Source organism: Pan troglodytes, chromosome 8 (assembly GCF_028858775.2).
Source record: "Pan troglodytes isolate AG18354 chromosome 8, NHGRI_mPanTro3-v2.0_pri, whole genome shotgun sequence".
NCBI classification, from domain to species: domain Eukaryota; kingdom Metazoa; phylum Chordata; class Mammalia; order Primates; family Hominidae; genus Pan; species Pan troglodytes.
This window is the reverse complement of record NC_072406.2, coordinates 66,734,523-66,755,624: the sequence shown is the minus strand read 5'-3', so window position 1 is coordinate 66,755,624 and position 21,102 is coordinate 66,734,523. Positions and strand designations below refer to the sequence as shown.

At 37.0% G+C, this 21,102-nt stretch overlaps 1 protein-coding gene across 8 annotated transcripts in view; it reads left to right on the top strand.

The window, feature by feature from the left end:
- Window positions 1–21,102, top strand: part of PCDH15 (protocadherin related 15) — a 1,753,436-nt gene that overhangs the window by 1,199,314 nt on the left and 533,020 nt on the right. For all 8 annotated transcript variants that reach the window (XM_054659631.2, XM_054659630.2, XM_054659628.2 and 5 more), the window contains one exon: window positions 8,202–8,321. In XM_054659631.2, coding sequence (XP_054515606.2) covers window positions 8,202–8,321 — 120 coding nt within the window. The remainder of the gene's footprint in view (window positions 1–8,201; window positions 8,322–21,102) is intronic.

The following is a 21,102-nucleotide window of genomic DNA, read 5'->3' as shown; positions in this document are numbered from 1 at the left end:
AGTTCAAAACTTGATATCTTCAACTGTTCAAGGAATAAAAATCACTGGGCCTTCAGGAGCATCCCCATTTATGGAATTTCTTTGAATATACAGTACTGGCACTTAATCTAAAGTTAAAGAAAGAAGTAAGACTAAACTCTAGTTCCTCTTACTTGTCCCTTTTTCTGTTCCATAGGATGGGCACATTCTCTCTGAGAATCAGGAAACAGGTAAAAAAGAGAAAGAGATAAGGAGATTAAAGGAAGTGAAAGAAGCACATATTAATACATTTCTTTTTACTTTAAGCTTGTATGTGGAAATCAATTTTTTAGCTGTTTTACAACATTCAAGTATTCAAATATTCAACAACTTCTAAGCTCATATGGGCCGGGCACAGTGGCTTATGCTTGTAATCCCAGCACTTTGGAAGGCCAAGGCAGGCGGATCACCTGAGGTCGGGAGTTTGAGACTAGCCTGACCAACATGGAGAAACCACGTCTCTACTAAAAACACAAAATTAGCCAGGCGTGGTGGCGCATGCCTGTAATCCCAGCTACTTGGGAGGCTGAGGCAGGAGAATTGCTTGAACCCAGGAGGTGGAGGTTGCGGTGAGCCGAGATTGTGCCATTGCATTCCAGCCTGGCCAACAAGAGTGAAACTCGTCGTCTCAAAAATAAATAAATAAATAAAGAAATAAATAAGCTCATATGTATATTCAACTTAAGCTTAATTGCTCCTCAGTTTTTAGTAAAGATAATTAGAGTTACTTATCATTCTCTGTAACAGTAATAATTCTTTTTTTATTTTAAATACACTTATCTACATGAATTTGTCTATTATTTATTCAGAGAAAGTAACCCTTAATATTAATCATCCAGTCTTTGTGATAAAAAATGGAATCAAGATTTTTAATGAAATCAAGATTTTTAACACAGGTATGAAAACCATATTATGTTAAAGGGAATCTGAAAAACATTAGTGAAACAGAATAAAATAGATGGATCAAGGACAAACAAAAAAAACATTAAGTTGAGCAAAAGAAGCCAGATAGGAAAGGGTACACACTCTATTGAAGTCCAAGTACAGGCAAAACTAAGCAATTTTGATGGAAGTCAAAAGCAGCTGCATCTGACAAGATAGTCTGTACAGGGATATTAGGAAATTTTACAGTGTGATAAAAATATTATATTTTTTGTGTAGGTGTTCATTACATGGGTTCATGAAATTGTCAAAACTCAACATACTGAATAGTTAAGATCTCTGCATTTTGTTTAATATAAATTGTACCTTCATAAGTTAATGTTAACTAGACAAAAAGGGCTATACCTGTTTTCTTATGTTTTCTTTAATGTTAATAAATCATTACAAGATAACTTGCACTGTATTTGAATTCAAGAATATGTATTTTTTTTTATCAGTTCTGGAAAGTTTTAAGATGGACTTCAAACGGATGTTTGATTTGGAAAAATGGTTGAATAAAACAAATGTTATATTTACTAGTTAAAGTAAGACCAATATAATGGTCACAGAAACAATGATTTGGCAAATGATATTTTCTCAATAAATAATCGTAGATTCAGAGACATTGTAATTTCATAATTGTCAGAAAATGTTGAATTTTTCAATAATATTCCACTGATGACTGCCTGTTTGCAAAATCAACTCTGGATTTCATGTGTGGAGAAACTTTGGTTTAAAATTTCTAAATTTACCATTTCTAAAGCATATTTCCAAGGCAGGGATTAATTGCAAGAATGAATCTATAACATTATTTTATCTGGGGAGAAAGTTAAAGGATGAATCATAGTTCTCATTGTTGATTAAACGTGGAAGATTCCTTCAGTTTCACTAGTAATGATAATTTGTACAGAATGTTGCCTTATCTTGATTGGGTTTTCTAGGAGATTAATTGACATGAAGTGGCTGCCTAATACTATAAATCAGATCAATGATATTAACAACTGGAAAATAAATGTGTAGTGTTTTAACATAGGCTGATATGTAATCTTGCATCACTAAAGGTAATGCTTCTTTTTTGTTAATGTCTATTAGTAGAAATAGAGCACCTGCCACCCCGGTAGCATTTCTTTCATCAAATCATCATTATATGATAAGTAACTGTAGTGATTAATTCTGTTTCAGCTTTTCTAAAATTCAATATCCTTCAGATATTCTCCATTTTTCCTGGGTAGGAGAAAACAAAAAACTTGGATTCTTGAGGAAGCATGGGAAAAAGTAAAATCTCATCAATCGTATTTTAAATTTTTCCTCTAGGGTGGCTCTTTTTTGGGGCAAGTTTCCAAATTGAATAATATCCTTTTGTACCAATTGTCTTCCAGTTGAAGAGGTATTATTTAAGTTGTGTCTATTACATAAAAATATATGTTTTCTCTTCTTAGGACTCTCATATGGTTTCTGTTTAATCATTAAAGCCATTAGAATCTATCAGAAGGCATTGGTGTGGAATACATGTGTAAACTATTTTAGGTATTCAGAAATTATTTTTTAGTATTTTATTTTTTACTAAACTTTTTGTTTCTGTGTTGATATGACACATGAGACTCCAGAAAATATGAAACAGAAAATCATTGTTATCTACCAACACAATGATATTGATGCCAGTGGAATTTTCTAATCACCAAATATATATGGACAACACAATATTATGATTTGTGGATGACTTTCTACCACATATCCGTCTCAATATTTTATTCCAAGTGAACAGCATACCATCGGTTTCGTGAATATAAGGTTATTCTACTTGCATGTGCTTGCTGTATTGGGTCCTATTATGGTTATAGTTTATTCCTGGACATTCTGTAGAAAATTTTCTTGTAGGAAAGCTGGCAAGAGCATGGGAAGAACTAGACTTCACAGTGAAATCTACATATTTTTCTTCATGGAAGCAAAAAAAGGTGGGCAGGGTTTTTTGACAGTGAACTGCCAGAAGCTCTGGCCATCCTATTGCAATTGAACAGCATAATGAATGGGTGCAAATCACCTCTAAAAGTGAGGTTGTCCGAGGTACCAGGAACAGGCAGGCAGAGGATGAGGATGTGGAAACAGTGTTCCAGTATAGAGGCCTTGTAGAGGATTTAGTATATTAAAATGTGAAGAAATTGTGAAAAGTTTCAGTCTCATCAGCATAAATAATATATATAAATAAGAATAATTAGTTGAGTTTCTACTGATGAACCAGTTTCTACAATTGATGCTATGAAATATTTTTTTAAAAAGAAAAAAATTATGGTCTGTCTTTAAAGAGCTTTTGGATGCAAATAGGCTGTCAAGAGGAACCTTTTAAATTTATTTCAGTTCACTACTAACACTCTGTTTTTGCATACATTTCAATGCTACCTGCCCATTTAGGTGTGGGCTTTCTGCCATGTCTTTTGTTTGGTTTTTGTAATGATAATAAGGTAGTTGTGATTTTGAGATATAGCATTTAAGAGTTATCTATGAAACATAAGGTAGGTCTCTTTGTTCACAGTTTTATAATAGCACAAAAAAGATCTGAATATAATATACATGTAACCACCTATTATCTATCTATCTTTTTTTTTTTTAATTGAGACAGAGTCTTGTTCTCTGCCCCAGGCTGGAGTGCAGTGCCACGATCTCAGCTCACTGCAACCTCAGTCTCCTGGGTTCAAGGGATTCTCCTGCCTCAGCCTCCTGAGTAGCTGGGACTACAGATGTGCACCACCATGCCTGGTTAATTTTTGTATTTTTAGTAGAGACAGGATTTCACCATGCTGGCCAGGCTGGACTCGAACTCCTGACCTCGAGTAATCCACCTAGTTCAGCCTCCCAAATTGTTGGGATTACAGGCGTTAGCCACCATGTCCAGGCCTGTTATCTATCTATCTATCTCTACTGTCAAACTCTTAAACTCTCAGACTTGAAGCAGTAATCCTCCTGCCTTAGCCTCCCAAAGTGCTGGGATTACAAGTGTGAGCCATGGCATCTGGCCAGGATCTACTATTTTTTAAAAAACATTTTTTCTGCTTCTACTTTCTTCTGCTTTTTTGCATCTGGCATAGGCATCTTCATTAGAGCCTTTTTAGTCTTTTCAGACCTCCCATGTTTGCCCATATAACTTATCTTCTTTTTTCTCGGCTATTTCTCTCATATTAGCCTCAACCCTATCTCATATGTGAACAGGTCTACCATTTGAACAAATCATGAAATTTGAGCAGATCATGAAAAAAATGTATGACTGATCCATTTTGTGTTGCATTTTACATATGAATGGCTACTTGTACATGCTTGCACAATCTAGTAGTAGAAATACACAGGAGTGATCTGTGCTAAGACGTTTGCCTTAAATGTGGAACTATGGAGGAGAGCAAACCTCACCTTGGGACAATTCCTGAGCCTGCCCATCCTTCCCTGTCAACCAGTAAATACCATAGTTGTGAAATTGGGGAGAAATTTTTACTGAAATTGTCAAGAAAGACAGCCATGAATGAAAGAACGTGCTGAAATCTATTGCTATTACACTAATGCTTTTCATTTAATTTTCAAGGAATCTAAAATTTTGTCTAAAAAAGACCTTCAAATTATATTTAGGGATGATTCATAACCTTTATATAGTATCATTATAGAAAAAAGGTTTTCTCTATTCCTACGGCTAATACAATTGTTTCTCTTTTATTTTCTATTCAAAGATATAAATTAATTAAATTTATTATAGAATCATATTTCTACTTGCAATTTTTCAGAAATAATAAAAGTATATATGGCCACACAAATATGATTAGGGAAATTTACCTGTGGCACACAAAATGAGCTCATATCCTGAAATGAGAACATTTGAAATTGAATTACTCTTTGGATTAAGCTTAAAATTGAAACCATAAGCAAATGCATATTCAATTTTTTTCCTGTAGTCTATTATCAATCTTTGGTAGGCTTCATCAGCAAGCATATTTTTTGAAAGGCAATCAAAGAAATACAATGTAGAGTTTATTTTAAAGGACTACATATTAAACATTATAACAATGTAGAGTTTATTTTAAAGGACTACATATTAAACATTATACTTACAAATGTGATTTCTGCATGGAAAAAGCCATGTCAGTGATGAAGAAAAATATTACTTGATGGTAATATATTAAGACATCATGCTACTTTTATGTGGCCTTTTCGTCATTTCAAAAAAACATTGTAGAGCTAGAGAAAAGCATTGATCTTTTCAATAGTTTGCATCTTGAATTTAGAAATATGCCTTCAACTTTACAAATGTTACATTGTAAGGACTAAAATCTTTCAAACCATCTATTCCAACAAATTTCTGTCATATAAATATTTATTCCAGAAATTTAATCTTGATTAGGAGGGGCAAAAGTGAAGTTCTCCCTGGATGTCCTATATCTTCCCCGCAAGACCAATTTTATCTCCCTAAGTTGTAGGGCTTTGGGATCCTGCTCTTCAAAATAAATCTGGTCCAATAGTATACATTACCCCAGTAAGCAGATTGAAAGGCATGGGCACCCCCTTTTTTTCCTCAAAATTTCCACAGACGATACTGTTTAATTTTTTTAAATTTGTTTGTTTTATTTTGATTTTTTGTTTTGCTTTTGTATCTACTTCCATGACATAGTATTTTTTGGCAACAAAATTTTTAAGTTTATTAGATATATGGAAACAAATCAATGTCATCCAATCATAAAATTTCACAGTTTGAAAATTATGGATAAACCTGGAAGATATTATGTTAAGTGAAACAAGCCAAGCACAGATATTCAGATACTACATGATCCCACTTGTATGTGGAATCTAAAGTAGTTGAAGTAATTGAAGCAGACAGTATAAGAGTGGTTACTAGGGGCTGGGATATGGATTGAGAGATGTTGGTCGAAGGATACAAAATTTAAATTTCTTGAACTAATAAATTCAATAAATCTATTGTACAACATGGTAACTATAGTTAATAATAACTATCTATTTTTGAAAATAGATTTTTTAAGTGCTCTCACCACAAAAATGTATGTAATAGATATGTTAATTAGCTTGGTTTAGCCATCACACAAGGTATACATATTTTAAAACAACATGTTGTACACAACAAATATACAAAATTCTATATGTTGATTTAAAAATAAGTTGGTAATAAAAATATCAAAGTATAGCTACATAAGAATGGGTGAATATTTATAAAAGATAAGGATGTCTTTTGCAACAGGAATTCCATTAAAAAAGAAAAATATTGAACGTCAGCTTGGAAGTAATTTAGCTGACTAACATTTCTACTAAATCTATCCCCAGTGGTCCCTCGATGTCCTCATAGGTACTACTTAAACGATCTCGTCTCACTTCATTCTCAGCTCTCCAAAGTTTGCCTTTAATGCTGCCTGCTAGGAAACTGGGCCTTATAAATCCTGAACTTCCTTGTACTTATGGTTTATTTTTAAATCATAATTATATTCTTTTCCTAAATCAGAGATTGCAAACTAGTGTAGTTGTTGAGGCAATGGGCATATTTTATTTTACCTATTTATATTTTAATGTTTAAAAATCTGTTGTCAGCCGGGCACGGTGGCTCAAGCCTGTAATCCCAGCACTTTGGGAGGCTGAGGTGGGCGGATCATGAGGTCAGGAGATCGAGACCATCCTTGCTAACGCGGTGAAACCCCGTCTCTACTAAAAATACAAAAAATTAGCCGGGCGTGGTGGTGGGCGCCTGTGGTCCCAGCTACCTGGGAGGCTGAGGCAGGAGAATGGCGTGAACCCGGGAGGCAGAGCTCGCAGTGAGCCGAGACCGCGCCACTGCACTCCAGCCTGGGTGACAGAGTGAGACTCCATCTCAAAAATAAATAAATAAATAAATAAATAAATAAATAAATAAATAAATAAATAAAAATCTGTTGTCAATCTTAGCATCAAGATATTTTATATACAATTAAAATATTAGAAGACTTGGTAGCATGGGCTCCATATTCCAAGATGGCAAGAATTTGCTGGGATTGAGTAGCAGCTACTAGTAGCAGCTACCTTCTCTGAGTAGCATCAGAGAGGGCATGTTCTATCTATTTTCCACCGTCTCATCATGCTTGCTTCACTCATTTACATTACCTGAGGGATCCTTGTAAAATGTGAATTTTCAGTTTCTGAAAGTAAAACTGAATAAGGCAACTTTTTTGTTGCCTCTTAAGCTATTCTTACCATCAAGGAATGCTAGTCAAAAATTAAGAGAACAAATCCCTGAGCAAACATTAAAAGCGTCCAGTCTGTAGAGGCACAGAGCTTATGTTTATTGATGAAGTGCATTTAGTTCCTCTAACAATGCAACGATTATAGGAACAAAGTGCAAAATGCAAGCACAAGAAAAGGGGAATCATCTTCTGATGTGGCGTGTGTAATGCTATTTGAGGGGTGGTATGGGAGAAGGTGATATCTAATTAAGTTGAAATTTAACTAATGAGTAGTATTTCAGCTAAAACCTAAAAACTGGGAGGGGAAAATTTTAAAAAATTACTCTGGTTATAAGAGCACATTGCGCAAAAACCTACAGGTAAAAAGAAAATAATGGTGATTCTCTTGTGGGCATAAGTAAGAATTAAGACTAGCAATTTAGGTCACACATCAAATCATGGTTTTGTATGCCACACATATTAAGTTCTGATGTTTTAATCCAAAATGAAAAGATGTTGCTATCTCTCCAGCTGTTGTGACCTGATCATGTTCTACTCAACCAATATCAGAAGGACTCAAGAAACTCCCAGCATTTTCCTCTAATATACAGACTATTCATTGTCTCCAATTTCTCTTTCTCAAACTTGCCACTTGCATATAATCATCAGCCTGGATTTCATTGCTCACTCGTAAATCGTTTATTTTAAACTAACTTTTTCTTACAGTTTAAATTCTAGCCTGTAGGTAACATTGCATCAAGGGTTTTGAGGAGAAACAACAGATGCAATTTCTCCACAGGAGCTAACATACTAATGGCTATAAATTGGTCCAAATGTGTTTAACACGGAATCAGGGTCTTCTGCTTCTTCACCCATAGCAAGAATCACAAAGTTGGACATTTCAGACATTTTAAGAACTCCTGTGTAAGGCTCAAAACTGTTCTTTTGAAACACTTCAGTTTGTGGTTGTGGGCTGCCAACTGGTATCTTCCTTTAGGTAATAAAGAGCTGATTTTTATGCTGTAACATTTCTGGTGTGCAGTTGATAAAATGAAAATTGATATTTAAAATCTTTTTTCCTTTCAGCTCACTCCAGTTGGTACCACAATATTCACAGGATTTTCAGGAGACAATGGAGCTACAGATATAGATGATGGACCAAATGGACAGATAGAGTATGTTATTCAGTATAATCCAGATGATCCGGTATGTAAATACCTATTTGCAATGTAATTTTCTTAAAAGGAATAAAATTAATGATTTTTTCAGCTGATAGTTATTGTATTATTCAGTAACTTCCAGAACCAGATTAGTAATGATACTATTATTTAAAAAGTCTCAAAATTGAATTATTTGTAATATTTATGCTTTATTGCTAGAAGCTAATTTTTGATGGTATTTTTAGATAAGGTTTAAAATATATTCATAGGTGTAATATGCCTCATTTACTAAATTTCTGTTATGTTTGTGGTCTCCAAAGCATTCTAAATAAATCACTGGAGATGAGATAGCAAGTGTCAAACATGAATTTTATGCAACTCATCAATTAATACCAATATTGTTGCTATACCTCAAGAACACACACCAAGTATTGCTGGAGTTGATAAGCCTTTAAACTTCTAGCCGTCCACCAGTGAAACCAAAGATAGAGAAGACAAGACAAAGCCACTAGCTATAGTCTGTTTTATTTTGTTGTTTTTCTTCCTTTTTTTCCATTAGACAAGATGATTTCTTTTTTTTTTTTTTTTTTTTTTTTGAGACGGAGTCTCGCTCTGTTGCCCAGGCTGGAGTGCAGTGGCGTGATCTTGGCTCACTGCAAGCTCAATTTTTTTGTATATTTAGTAGAGACGGGGTTTCACTGTGTTAGCCAGGATGGTCTCAATCTCCTGACCTCGTGATCCGCCTGCCTCGGCCTCCCAAATAGACAAGAAGATTTCTATGTTTTTTTTTAGGCCATGAATCATTTCCTCTAATGATATATTATTCAAAAAAACAGACAAAGTAAGATTTTTTTAAACTGAAGCTAGAGCTGGAAGCCTTGCCTCACATCTCCCCACTTTCTTTGAGGCAGCTCCTCAAAATCCCATGGGCCCCCCAAAGCAATTATAAATGCACTACTTAAATAAGCTTTCAAATTGAATGCATCTCTTTTATGTTTAATAAATATTAGAAATATAAACAATGGCGAAGTTAACATTTTGCCCTTATTTTTACCATTGTATGTTGTAGATAAACTTTAGACAGAGAAGCAAAAACAAACAAACAAAAAACTCTATTGGGATAGTAGAGTCTGAGAACTCACAGTAAGATCTACATCACAAATTTATTGCATTATGTTAAGTAAATTGTGGACGCATTTTCTCATTTTATCCTCACAAATCAGTTAAAAGTAGTATTATCTCTGTTGCATAGCAAAGAAAACTCGTAAGTGAAGTGATTTGGGTCATATTAGAAAACTACTTCTGAACTGTAAAATCCAGTTTCAGTATACTCTTCCTCTATTGTGTTCTCACAAAAAAAAATTGTACTGGCTGTGTTAAAATTTTAATAAATTTGGAAAATAAGTATATATATATAATATATATATAAATTTTATTAGCAGGGTGAAGGTCAGATTTTAGAGTCTTGTTTTTTTTTTTGCTTTGTTTCTGTAAAAGAGGACTTTTTTTTAGGCAGAGACAATAAAACCAAGAGTTGGGGATATGATGAGAATGTGACAGAGAAGGACAGTATGAAGGGTTACATAAGAAATGAAGTGGGAAGTAGCAAAGAAACAGCAAAGAAAAGGGCAGCAGAAATGCTTTTTCTTAAATGTAGAAACAGCTGACTGAACATTCGATTTCGAAACCACTTATTTTGTTTGCTCTTTAGGTATTTTTTTAAAGAATTAATTGTACGTGTGTGCCATGTTTCTAGCTCAAATTTTATGAAGGTGACTTTCTAACCTTTACTCCCCAAGCTGTAAAAATAAAACCTCCCAGCAAGTATCAAATGACTAGTCCATGTTTTTTAGGGAGATATTTATTGCATGCATAAAAATATTCAATGTTTAGATATAGTTTGAGAGCAAAAAATATATTACTTTAAACTATCTTTCTGCTTAAAATGTAGACAGTTAATAAGGCTTAAATTCTTTTTTAACTGTGCAATAATTCTGTGTCAATGCCTCCCCATTCCAGGGAAGTGTAGGTTTGCTGTACAATTTAATATGTAACTCTTACTCCCTACGGAGTGGATAAACCAATCAACCACATGCATTTTCAAAATTACAAATGAAAAAAGAAAATAAATAATATATGTTTTAGCAAGCTAAAATGCTCTTAATTCTGTGGAAAAAATAGTAAGACATCATGACACTTAACTTAGGATGTATTGAAGGAAAAAAGGATTAACCAAGGTACAATCTTAGGGAGAGAATCCACTTTTAGACTTCATATAAAATTAGTGTAAACCTCAGTACCAGTTTCTTCTCTTGTAAGACCTGTGAGAAAATACATGATAAATTTTATGTTCTGCTACTACTAAATCTCTGGTAATTCTGCTTACATTAATAGCACCATAGTGTGGCACTTTTACTAGTCAAAATAATAACATTTCAATAAAGCAAAATATTGTAAATTCTTCACCATAACTATTTTATTTAATATATGAATAAAATTGGAATAACTAAAATTGAGCCTTTCTGTTTTGTTGCAAATCTTTTTTTTATGTTTCAACTTATTTTTATTTTTATTTTTTATTTTTTATTATTTTACTTTAAGTTCTAGGGTACATGTGCACAACGTGCAGGTTTGTTACATATGTATACATGTGCCATGTTGGTGTGCTGCACCTGTTAATTCGTCATTTACATTAGGTATATCTCCTAATGCTGTCCCTCTCCCCTCCCCCCTCCCCCCCTCCAATCTACAAAGAACTTAAGCAACTCTTTTTATTGCAATTCAAATGGTGTTCTAAAACAAAGAAGCAACAAGTTTGGGAATAAATATTTGCTGAACTGATTGATCCAATTTAAAGTGAAAGTGTTACAGTAGTGTGCATTTTCACACTTCTATAAAGAATATCTAAGACTGGGTAATTTATAATAAAATAATTTTAAATGACTCACAGTTCCAAATGGCTGGGAAGGCCTCAGGAAACTTACAATCACAGCAAAAGGGAAAGGGGGAGGAAGGAACATCTTACATGGCAGCAGGAGAGAGAGAGTGAAGGGGGAATTATCACTATTAAACCATCAGATCTCATGAGACTGCCCTCACTCTCACAAGAACAGCATGGGGAAAACTGCCCCATGATCCAGTCACCTCCCACCAGATCACTCCCTAGATTCATGGAGATTACAATTCAACATGAGATTTTAGTCGGGACACAGAGACAAACCATATAATTCCACCCATGGCCTCTTCCAAATCTCTTGTCCTTTTGACATTTCAGAACCAATCATGCCTTCTCAATAGTTCCCTAAAGTCTTAAATCATTTCAGCATTAACTCAAAAGTCCAAGTTCAAAGTTTCATCTGAGACAAGTCAATTCCCTTTAACCCATAAGCCTATAAAATCAAAAACAAGTTGTTACTTCCAAGATACAATGAGGGTACAGACATTAGGTATATACACCCATTCTGTATGTGAGAAATTGGCCCAAATAAAGGCACCACAGGCCCCATGCAAGTCCACAACACAGCAGGGCAGTTATTAAATCTTAAAGCGTCGAAATAATCTCATTTGACTCCATGTCTCACATCCAGGGCACATTAATGCAAAGGGTAAGCTTCCAAGGCCTTGGGCAGCTATGTCCCTGTGGCTCTGCAGGGTACTGCCCCTGCAGCTGCCTTCTCAGGCTGGCATTGAGTGCTTGTGGTTTTTCCAAGCACATGATGCAAGCTGTCTGTGGATCTATCATTCTAGGATCTGGAGGAGACAGCGGGACTCTTTTCACAGCTCCACTAGGCAGTCCCAAGTGGGGACTCTGTGTGGGGACTCCAATTCCACTTTTTCACTCTGCATTATGCTAGTAGATGTTTTCCATGAGGGCTCCACCCCTGCAGCAGATATCTGCCTGGACATGCTGGCATTTTCACACATCCTCTGAAACCAAGGTGGAGGTTCCCAAAGCTCAACTCTTGTCTTCTATGTACCTGCAGGCCCAACACCACATGTAAGCCACCAAGGCATGGGGCTTGCACCTCTGAAGCAATGGCCTGAACTGTACATTTTAGCCATGGCTGGAGCTAGAGTGGCAGGGACATAGGATGCCATGTCCTAAGGCTGCACAGAGCAGTGGGGCCCTGGTCCCAGCTCAGAAAACCATTTTTCCCTCCTAGGCCTCCAGGCCTGTGATTTGAGTGGCTGCCATGAAGATCCCTAAAATGCCCTGGAGGCATTTTTCCCATTGTCTTGGCTATTAATAGTTGGTTCCTCGTTACTTATGCAAATTTCTGCACCCAGCTTGAATTTTCCCCCAGAAAATGGGATTTTCTTTTCTACCACATGGTCAGGCTGCAAATTCTTTAAAGTTTTATTCTCTGCTTCCCTTTTAAACATAAGTTCCAGTTTCACATAATGTCTTCATATATGCCTATGACTGTATGCTTTCAGAAAAAGACAGGTCACATCTTGAATACTTTGCTGCTTAGAAATTTCTCCTGCCAGATACCCTAAATCATCTTTCTCAAGTTCCAAGTTCCACAGATCTAGGGCAGGGGCAAAATGCCACCAGTCTCTTTGCTAAAGCATAGCAAGAGTGACTTTTGTTCCAGTTCCCAATAAGTTCCTCACCTCCATCTGAGACCACCTCAGCCTGGACTTCATTGTCCATATCACTATCAGCATTTTGGTTGAAAGCATTCACAAAGTCTCTAGGAAGGTCCAAACTTTCCCACATCTTCCTGTTTTCTTCTGAGCCCTCCAAACTGTTCCAACCTCTGACCATTACCCAGTTCCAAAGTTGCTTCTATATTTTCAGGTTATATCATCTTAACAGTACTCCACTATCCCAGTACCAATTTCCTGTATTAGTTTGTTATCACACTGCTATAAAGATACTACCTGAGAGTGTGTAATTTACAAAGAAAGGAGGTTTAACTGACTCACAGTTCTGAATGGCTAGGGACACCTCAGGAAACTTACAATCATGGCAGAAGGTGAAGGAGAAGCATGGTGTATCTTACATGCAGCAGGAGGCAGAAAGAGCAAAAATGGAAGTGCCACTTTTAAACCATCAGATCTCGTGAGAACTCACTATCGGGAGAACAGCATGGGGGAAACTGCCCCCATAAACCAGTCACCACCTACCAGATCCCTCCCTCAATACATGGGGATTACAATTTGACATTGTAATTTGTTTTGGGTGGGGACACAGAGCCAAACCATATCAACTAGATGGTTAGGCAGATATGAGCATGGCAGGAGAGGACCACCCCCAGGAATGTCAGCTGATCATCAGGTGATGGTTAGGTGGCTTTTAAACTTTTTCTGTAAAATAATAATTGATCACAGCCAGCGCCAGGGAAATATAGTCTCCCAATAGATAGAAAACACTTGGGCTGGTGATCAGCAGCTTCCCAATAAGAGCTTAGAAGTTGGGCAAGAGGGATGAAGCATGCACGTTAAGAGGCAAAATGGCAGAATTTCACTAGTATATGACCTTTTTCTGGGAATGTTCAACTGGTAAGGCAAAAATGCCTCAAGTAAGCATGCAACAACTTCAGTAAACATACTGCACATGAAGACCCTCCCAAGTGCACCAGCAGGCACTGTGCATGTGGACAGCCTGCCCCAAAGGAAAAATCAAGGGAGGAGAATCGCAAACCCCCAAACCATGCCAGTGTAGAAAATCCCCAAGTGAAGGGATGAACAAGGCACTTGGATCTTTCAAGTCACCCACTTAGCCGTCTTCCAAGAGTATTTTGCTTGCTTTCATTCCTGCTCTAAAACTTTTTAATAAACTCTCACTCTTACTCTAAAACTCACCTCAATCTCTCCCTCTGCCTTAAACTTACTTCTTCCCCTAAATCACATTCTTTCCCCTGAGGTTAGGACCGAGTTGCCGCAGACCCATATGGATTCACTGCTGTTAACAAAAGCACTTGAGCTGTTTACCAAAAATGTTTGGTTCTTCCTCTCTTTTGATATATACTAGAGGTGTACTTTTCTTGCCTGGAGAAAAGTATTTGCTTTGACTAATGAAATGTAAACTCAAAGAACCAATATACAAGTAATCATATTCCCTGCCCCTGCTGTTGTGATCAGAGAAAAACATGTTGAGGAGAAACATTCATTAGCCAATGACAACAATAAAAAGAGACCACTTGCTGATGCATATTAGATATGTAGATATGAAAAGTAAAGAAAAAAATGAAAGTTTAAGGGTTTGTTCCTGCAGCATTCTCTATCCTTTCATGGGTGATGTATTTAGAAAAAAATAATTTAGTAACTATCTTATTCTAAAAGTCCTGTAGACAATTGTTAAATAAAAATATTATTTAATGATAAATTAAAACATGGTAAGAAAGACCTTATTCAGGACCACTGCAATAGGTATAGAAATCATTGCAATAAGGTCTTGCAGTTGGAGAGAGATATTGGACTCAACTAAAAATAAAGCATGGGCAAGTGGGACTTTATAGCCAAGGAGCAGGTTCAGGGTCACTGGATGGAAAATTACTAGGAGGAAACATCAGAGATAAGGGGAATTCTGGCTAAAACACGCTAATACGATTGTTGCTGAAGACAAGCCAGGGTGATCAGACATCACCTAAGGGGTGGTGCAGGATGAGAAACCTGATGAGTTTTCAAGGTAGATCATTTATCAAAGGTAGAGGAGTTCTTGGTAAAGTGATATAGTATGGTTCTTTGTTAAAAAGTGATTTTATGAGGAAGTATACAGATGAGCCTAGGAGAAGATTCAGAAGCCTGATCAAGTTTGGCTAGGCAAAGAATCTTTGTCAGTCCCCACTATTGTTCAGAAGAAGAAGCATTCTTCTTTCTCTTGTATAAGTTCATTTTCTCATTTGGTCACCTTTTGTTTATTAAGTACAACTTGAATTATCTGTTGGAACTTAGTAGTAGACAATATGTAAAAATATGTACTGGACAATATATGTTGTCAGGCCTTTAATGAGGGGCATTTAATTTCTATGCAATTTCTAGTGTACTCATCACAGTTATTGTAAAATACTGCTGATTTTTTTTTTTTGTTTAATGCCTTCATGGTAATACAAAGTAAGAGTGTTCATAATGCACTGAACTAATTCAGAGGTGTCTGTCTAATCTTTTGGCTTCCCTGAGCCACACTGGAAGAAAAAGAATTGTCTTGGGCCACACACAAATTACACTAACGTGAATGACAGCTGATGAGCTAATAATAAAAAATCACAAATAAATCTTATAATGTTTTAAGGACATTTACATGTTTGTGTTGGGCCACATTCAGAGCCAACCTGGGCCCCATGTAGCCTGTGGGCTGTGGGTTAGACAAGCTTGAATTTGTTTGTTTTGAAAAAATAAAAGAAGAACTCTGAAATTGATAAGAATTTGTCATCACATGATCTGCAGTAACTTTCATTTTTGAGAATTTGTCTTATATGGAAAAATCTAAATATAGGTATTCTGATATATTAAATCTCATTGTTAGCAAGATTGATAAGACTATTTAGACAATAAATTATCATGTCTTTTTGATCTTTTTTTTTTATTTTAATGCCAGACTGGAGGCATGTTTATTCAGCATTTTAAGTTTGACCTAAAGTGATAAGGAGGAGACTGATGACATGTCCCTTGTAGCAGTCTCCAGTTTACTGAGGAAGCAGCATAACATTGTTATTCACTACTGTTACTACTCAGAAAAAAAAAATGAAGACACTTAAGCAATATGCATAAGCAGCTTCTTTCTTTGAGGTATTACAGTGGTGTTTCAGTGGGTGGTAACATCTTTTATCAAGTCCTCCTGAGTAAATTGTCCTTCTTTTGTAATATGTTTGACTCCCCGTAGCTTTGAGAGAATTCAGAAAATGTAAGCCATAATTTTTATTTGTAATGTGTAAGCATTTGAATTTCCTGAGTCAGGAAGTTAAAACCACATTTTAAGGACAAACGATTTTTTAAAAAAATCACCGTCTTGAAGTAGTTCTGTGTGTGTGTATATATGTCAAAGTCCAAATTTCAGATGTCAATACAATATTTAAGGTTAAGCTAAAACAGTGATTACTTATTCCTAGGTAGGTTACTAAAAAATTTACTGTAGTTTAATAATACTTTTCAGGGTACATTATATCATGAGATTCCCATGCCTCCATAAATTCATAATATTCTCATTTTACTGGAAACTCATGTATAATTAAGACTGGTGTAAAGGCCTTCTTTGTGTAAAACTTCGAACCTCAGTCTTTTCACACCAAGGCTGTGACTTTTAAGTTTCAAAACCCAACCAAACACAAATACAGTTTCCTTGGAAGTTGGCTGGAATAAGATAAGTTGAACTGCATTGTAATCATAATGCATCATTAAATGTGAATGAATCTGTTTGTATTTGTGTGAGGGACAGTGGTAAATTTATATTGTGAGCAAATGTTCTCTGGAAAGGAATTTGGAGGAAAGAGACTTTATTTCAGTGAACAGTTTTCAAACCATGGATATACAGCCTGTGGTTTCAAGCTAAGACACATTTCAGAGAACAGAGAGAGGGTTAGGGTTTTATAGCTATAGTTCCCACCCAGGTTCCCAATAAGCTGTCTTCATCCAAATGAAGGATAGATCCTTGCTTAATTCTGATTGGTCAAAACAGATGAGTCATGACTGTTCTATACACTGATTGGTTGATTCAGGTGAGCTCTGATTGGTTGATTTCCAAGCCCCAAACCAGAAGTTTCTGTCAGATGTTTCTTTCAAAGGGCTGGTGCTAAAGGGCCAGTGTAGGGATGGCATAGGGGGCAAAAGGTAGTAGTTCCAGCTGCAGTTTATCTTGGCACCAAGAACAGGATCTGTTTTTGCTTTATTGTTGTGTTAGTCCGTTTTCACGCTGTTGATAAAGACATACCTGAGACTGGGTAATTTATAAAGAAAAAGGGGTTTAATGGACCCACAGTTCCACGTGGCTGGGGAGGCCACCCCCATGATTTAATTATCTCTCACCAGGTCCCTCCCTCAACACTTGGGGATTATGGGAGCTACAGTTCAAGATGAGATTTGGGTGGGGATTCAGCCAAATCATATTACTCTACACCTGGCACCTCCCAAATCTCATGCCCTCACATTTTAAAACCAATCATGCCTTATGAACAGTCCCTCAAAGTTTTAACTCATTTCATCATTAACTCAAAAGCTCACAGTCCAAAGTCTCATCTGAGACAAAGCAAGTTCCTTACACCCATGAGCCTGTAAAATCAAAAGTAAGTTAGTTACTTCCTAGATAAAATGGGGGTACAGGCATTGGGTATGAATATATATATATATATATATATATATATACATTCCAAATGAGAGAAATTGGCAAAAACAAAAGGTCTAAAGGCCCTATACAAGTCTGAAATCCAGTGGGGCAGTCAAATCTTAAAGCTCCAAAATGATCTTCTTTGACACCATGTCTCACATCCAGGTCATGCTGATGCAAGAAGTGGGTTCCCATGGTCTTGGGCAGCTCCACCCCTATTGCTTTGCAGGGTACAGCCTCCCTCCTGGCTGCTTTCACAGTTTGGCCTTGAGTGTCTGCTGCTTTCCAGGCATGCAGTGCAAACTGTCAGTAAATCTACTTTCTGGGTTCTGGAGGACAGTGGCCCTCTACTCACAGCTTCACTAGGCAGTGTGCCAGTGGCAACTCTTTGTGGGGACTTCAACCCCACACTTCCTTTCCATGCTGCCCTAGCAGAGGTTCTCCATGAGGGCCCTGCCCCTTCAGCAAACTTTTATCTGGACATCCAGGCATTTCCATACATCCTCTGAAATCTAGGTGGAGGTTCCCAAACCTCAATTCTTGACTTCTGTGGACCCACAGGCTCCACACCATGTGAAAGCTACCAAGGCTTGGGGCTTGCACCTTCTGAAGCCGCAGCCCGAGCTATATCTTGACTCCTTATAGCCATGGCTGGAGCAGCTGGGACACAGGGCACCGAGTTCCTAGGCTGCACATGGAAAGGGGGGTCCAGGACCTGGCCCATGAAACCACTTTTTTCTCCTAGGGCTCCTGGCCTATGATGGGAGGGGCTGCCACAAATGTCTCTGACACACCCTGGAGATATTTTCCCCACTGCCTTGGTGATTAACATTTGGTTCCTCATTACTTATGCAAATTTCTGCAACTGGCTTGAATTGCTCCTCAGAAAATGGGTGTTTCTTTTCTATTGCATCATCAGGCTGCAAATTTTCTGAATTTTTATGCTCTGTCTCACTTTTAAAACTGAATGCTTTTAATGGCACTGAAGTCACATCTTGAGTGTTTTGCTACTTAGAAACTCATGTCACCAAATAACCTAAATCATCTCCCTCAAGTTCAAGGTTCCACAAATCTCTACATCAGGGGCAAAATGCCACCAGTCTCTTTGATAAAACATAGCAAGGGTTACCTTTACTCCAGTATCCTCATCTCCATCTGAGATCACTTTACCCTGGATTTCATTGTCCGTATCATTATCAGCATTTTGGTCAAAGCCAATGAAAAAGTCTCTAGGAAGTTCCAAACATTCCCACCTTTTCCTGTCCTTCTGAGCCCTCCAAACTGTTCCAACCTCTGCCTGCCACCCAGTTCCAAAGTTGCCTTCACATTTTTTGATATCTTTACAGCAGGACCCCACTCTACCAGTGCCAATTTACTGTGTTAGTCTGTTTTCACACTTCTGATAAAGACATACGTGAGACTGGGTAATGTATAAAGAAAAAGAGGTTTAATGGACTCAGTTCCATGTGCCTGGGAGGCCTCACAATCTTGGTGGGAGGCAAAAGGCATGTCTTACATGGAAGCAGACTAAGAGAGAATTGAATCAAGTGAAAGCCATTTCCCTTTATAAAAGCATCAGATCTCATGAGACTTATTCACTACCACAAAAACAGTATGGGGAAATGCCATGATTCAATTATCTCACACCAGCTCCCTGCCACAACACGTGGGAATTATGGAAGCTACAATTCAAGATGAAATTTGCATGGGGACACACCCAAACCATATCAATTGTAGAAAGGAAGATCCTGTGATGCTTTGACATCTTTCTGAGAACACAGAGTATGCGACCACTTCGTCACCCAGGCATGGCCACCTGGTTTTGTTGGTTTTGTTTTAACTTACTTCAGTTAGTCATAGGGAGTCCATTTTGTCTGTCAGCCAGGGATATGTTTTAACAGTATGAAACAGAAAAAATGATTAGAGTGTTGGGACTTTCTCTTAGGAGCAAAGTTAATGTTGCCTGCTCAAATCCCAGTCCCTCTTGGGTGGACAAAACTTGCATAGCCTTACTTAGCCCTCCACTTTTTACTTTAGGAAATTAGATTAGAGGAGACACACAAACAATGACAATAACATAGAATTTTCAGCAGCTGATGGCACAGTAGCCTGAGCTTAATCAGAGACAAGCTTAAGGCTGTCTAAAGATTGATAAGGGCAAAGTTGATGCTGCTTATTGGAACTAAAACAGACTCACAGTTATATTCAATGTGAACAAATGGGGGAAACCCGAAGACAGAAGAGGTACAGAAAAAGACACAAAGATAAGGGAAGATACTTCAAAAAAAATTGTCAAATAACAAGAGAATTTACTGCCTCTTAGAGACAAAGAGAAAATCGTAATTATCTACATTTCCGCCACTTCTCAATTACAGGCCCATTGAGGCACTTTTGTACTAAGTCTCTGTCTTTAGGTCACCAGAAAATATATATACACGTGTGTGTGTGTGTGTGTGTGTGTGTGTGTGTGTGTGTGTGTGTGTTCTTTAAAAATTATCTTCTTTTGAACTGAATTTCTAGTCATCACAGCTGAAAAGAGAATATTACAAACAATGCTTACAACATAGGTGTGAAAGGCTGGAGTTTTTCCCTCTTTCCTAAAAATGATGAATGACCAAATCTATCAGCTGAGAAGAAATAGTGCTAATAACCCCATATTCCATTTCTAGAGCATCTTTAACTGTAGGATTCAACACCTCCTTTCAGAGAGCTGCCATTTTATCTAAACTGGTGCAAACCCATATTAGTAAAGGGGATTCTGGGGGGATGGAATCATCTTGGGAAACACAGAGTTGCTAGAGCCTCAACATTCCTTCTCTCTCCATTATTGAATGTGAATGTGTGTGGCGTGGATGTTACAGCTGTCTCCTACCCTGCTTCCCATATCTATGATAGTGATAAATTGCTTAAACTGCCTTATGCCCTCATTTTACTAAATGGAGAATTGTCCCTTATTTGACAGTTGTTGTCACTGAACTGTCAGAAAGTAGTGAGTGGACCTTTCTTAATGGAGGCCAGGTGTTTGGGGCGTGTGGGTATTAAATCATTTAACCGTAATTGGATTTTTCTCATTAATACAGTGCAGGTAGTCAGCACTTAAATTCTTATCACCCAAAAAAGCGAATGTTAGTTTGTATTTTAAAGAGAATATCCACGACTATCAGAAAGGGGGCAATGGCCTGGCTTTAGAAATGTAAGGTTGCTTAAGTAAATGGGCATTGCTCTGTTCCCAAACTTTTCTGCCTCATTGGTGGAACAAATCTCTAAGAATGAAAGAAGAGAAAAATAAATAGCAAGGACAGAGAGTGCAGTCACTCTTAGACTTACGTAGTACAGTGGTTTCTCAAAAGTAAAACCTGAATCATCTGCATCAGGATCACCTGGTAGGTTTGTTAAAAATGCCGATTCCCAAGAATTTCGGGAATTTTGGGTAATAGATGCTAGGAATCTACAGTCTTAATGATACATGCCTATGATTCTTGTGCATTCTAAACTTTAAGAATGTTCTAAGTATTGTTTTGTTTTTTTCATGGCTTTATCATGTATTTATTTATTTAAA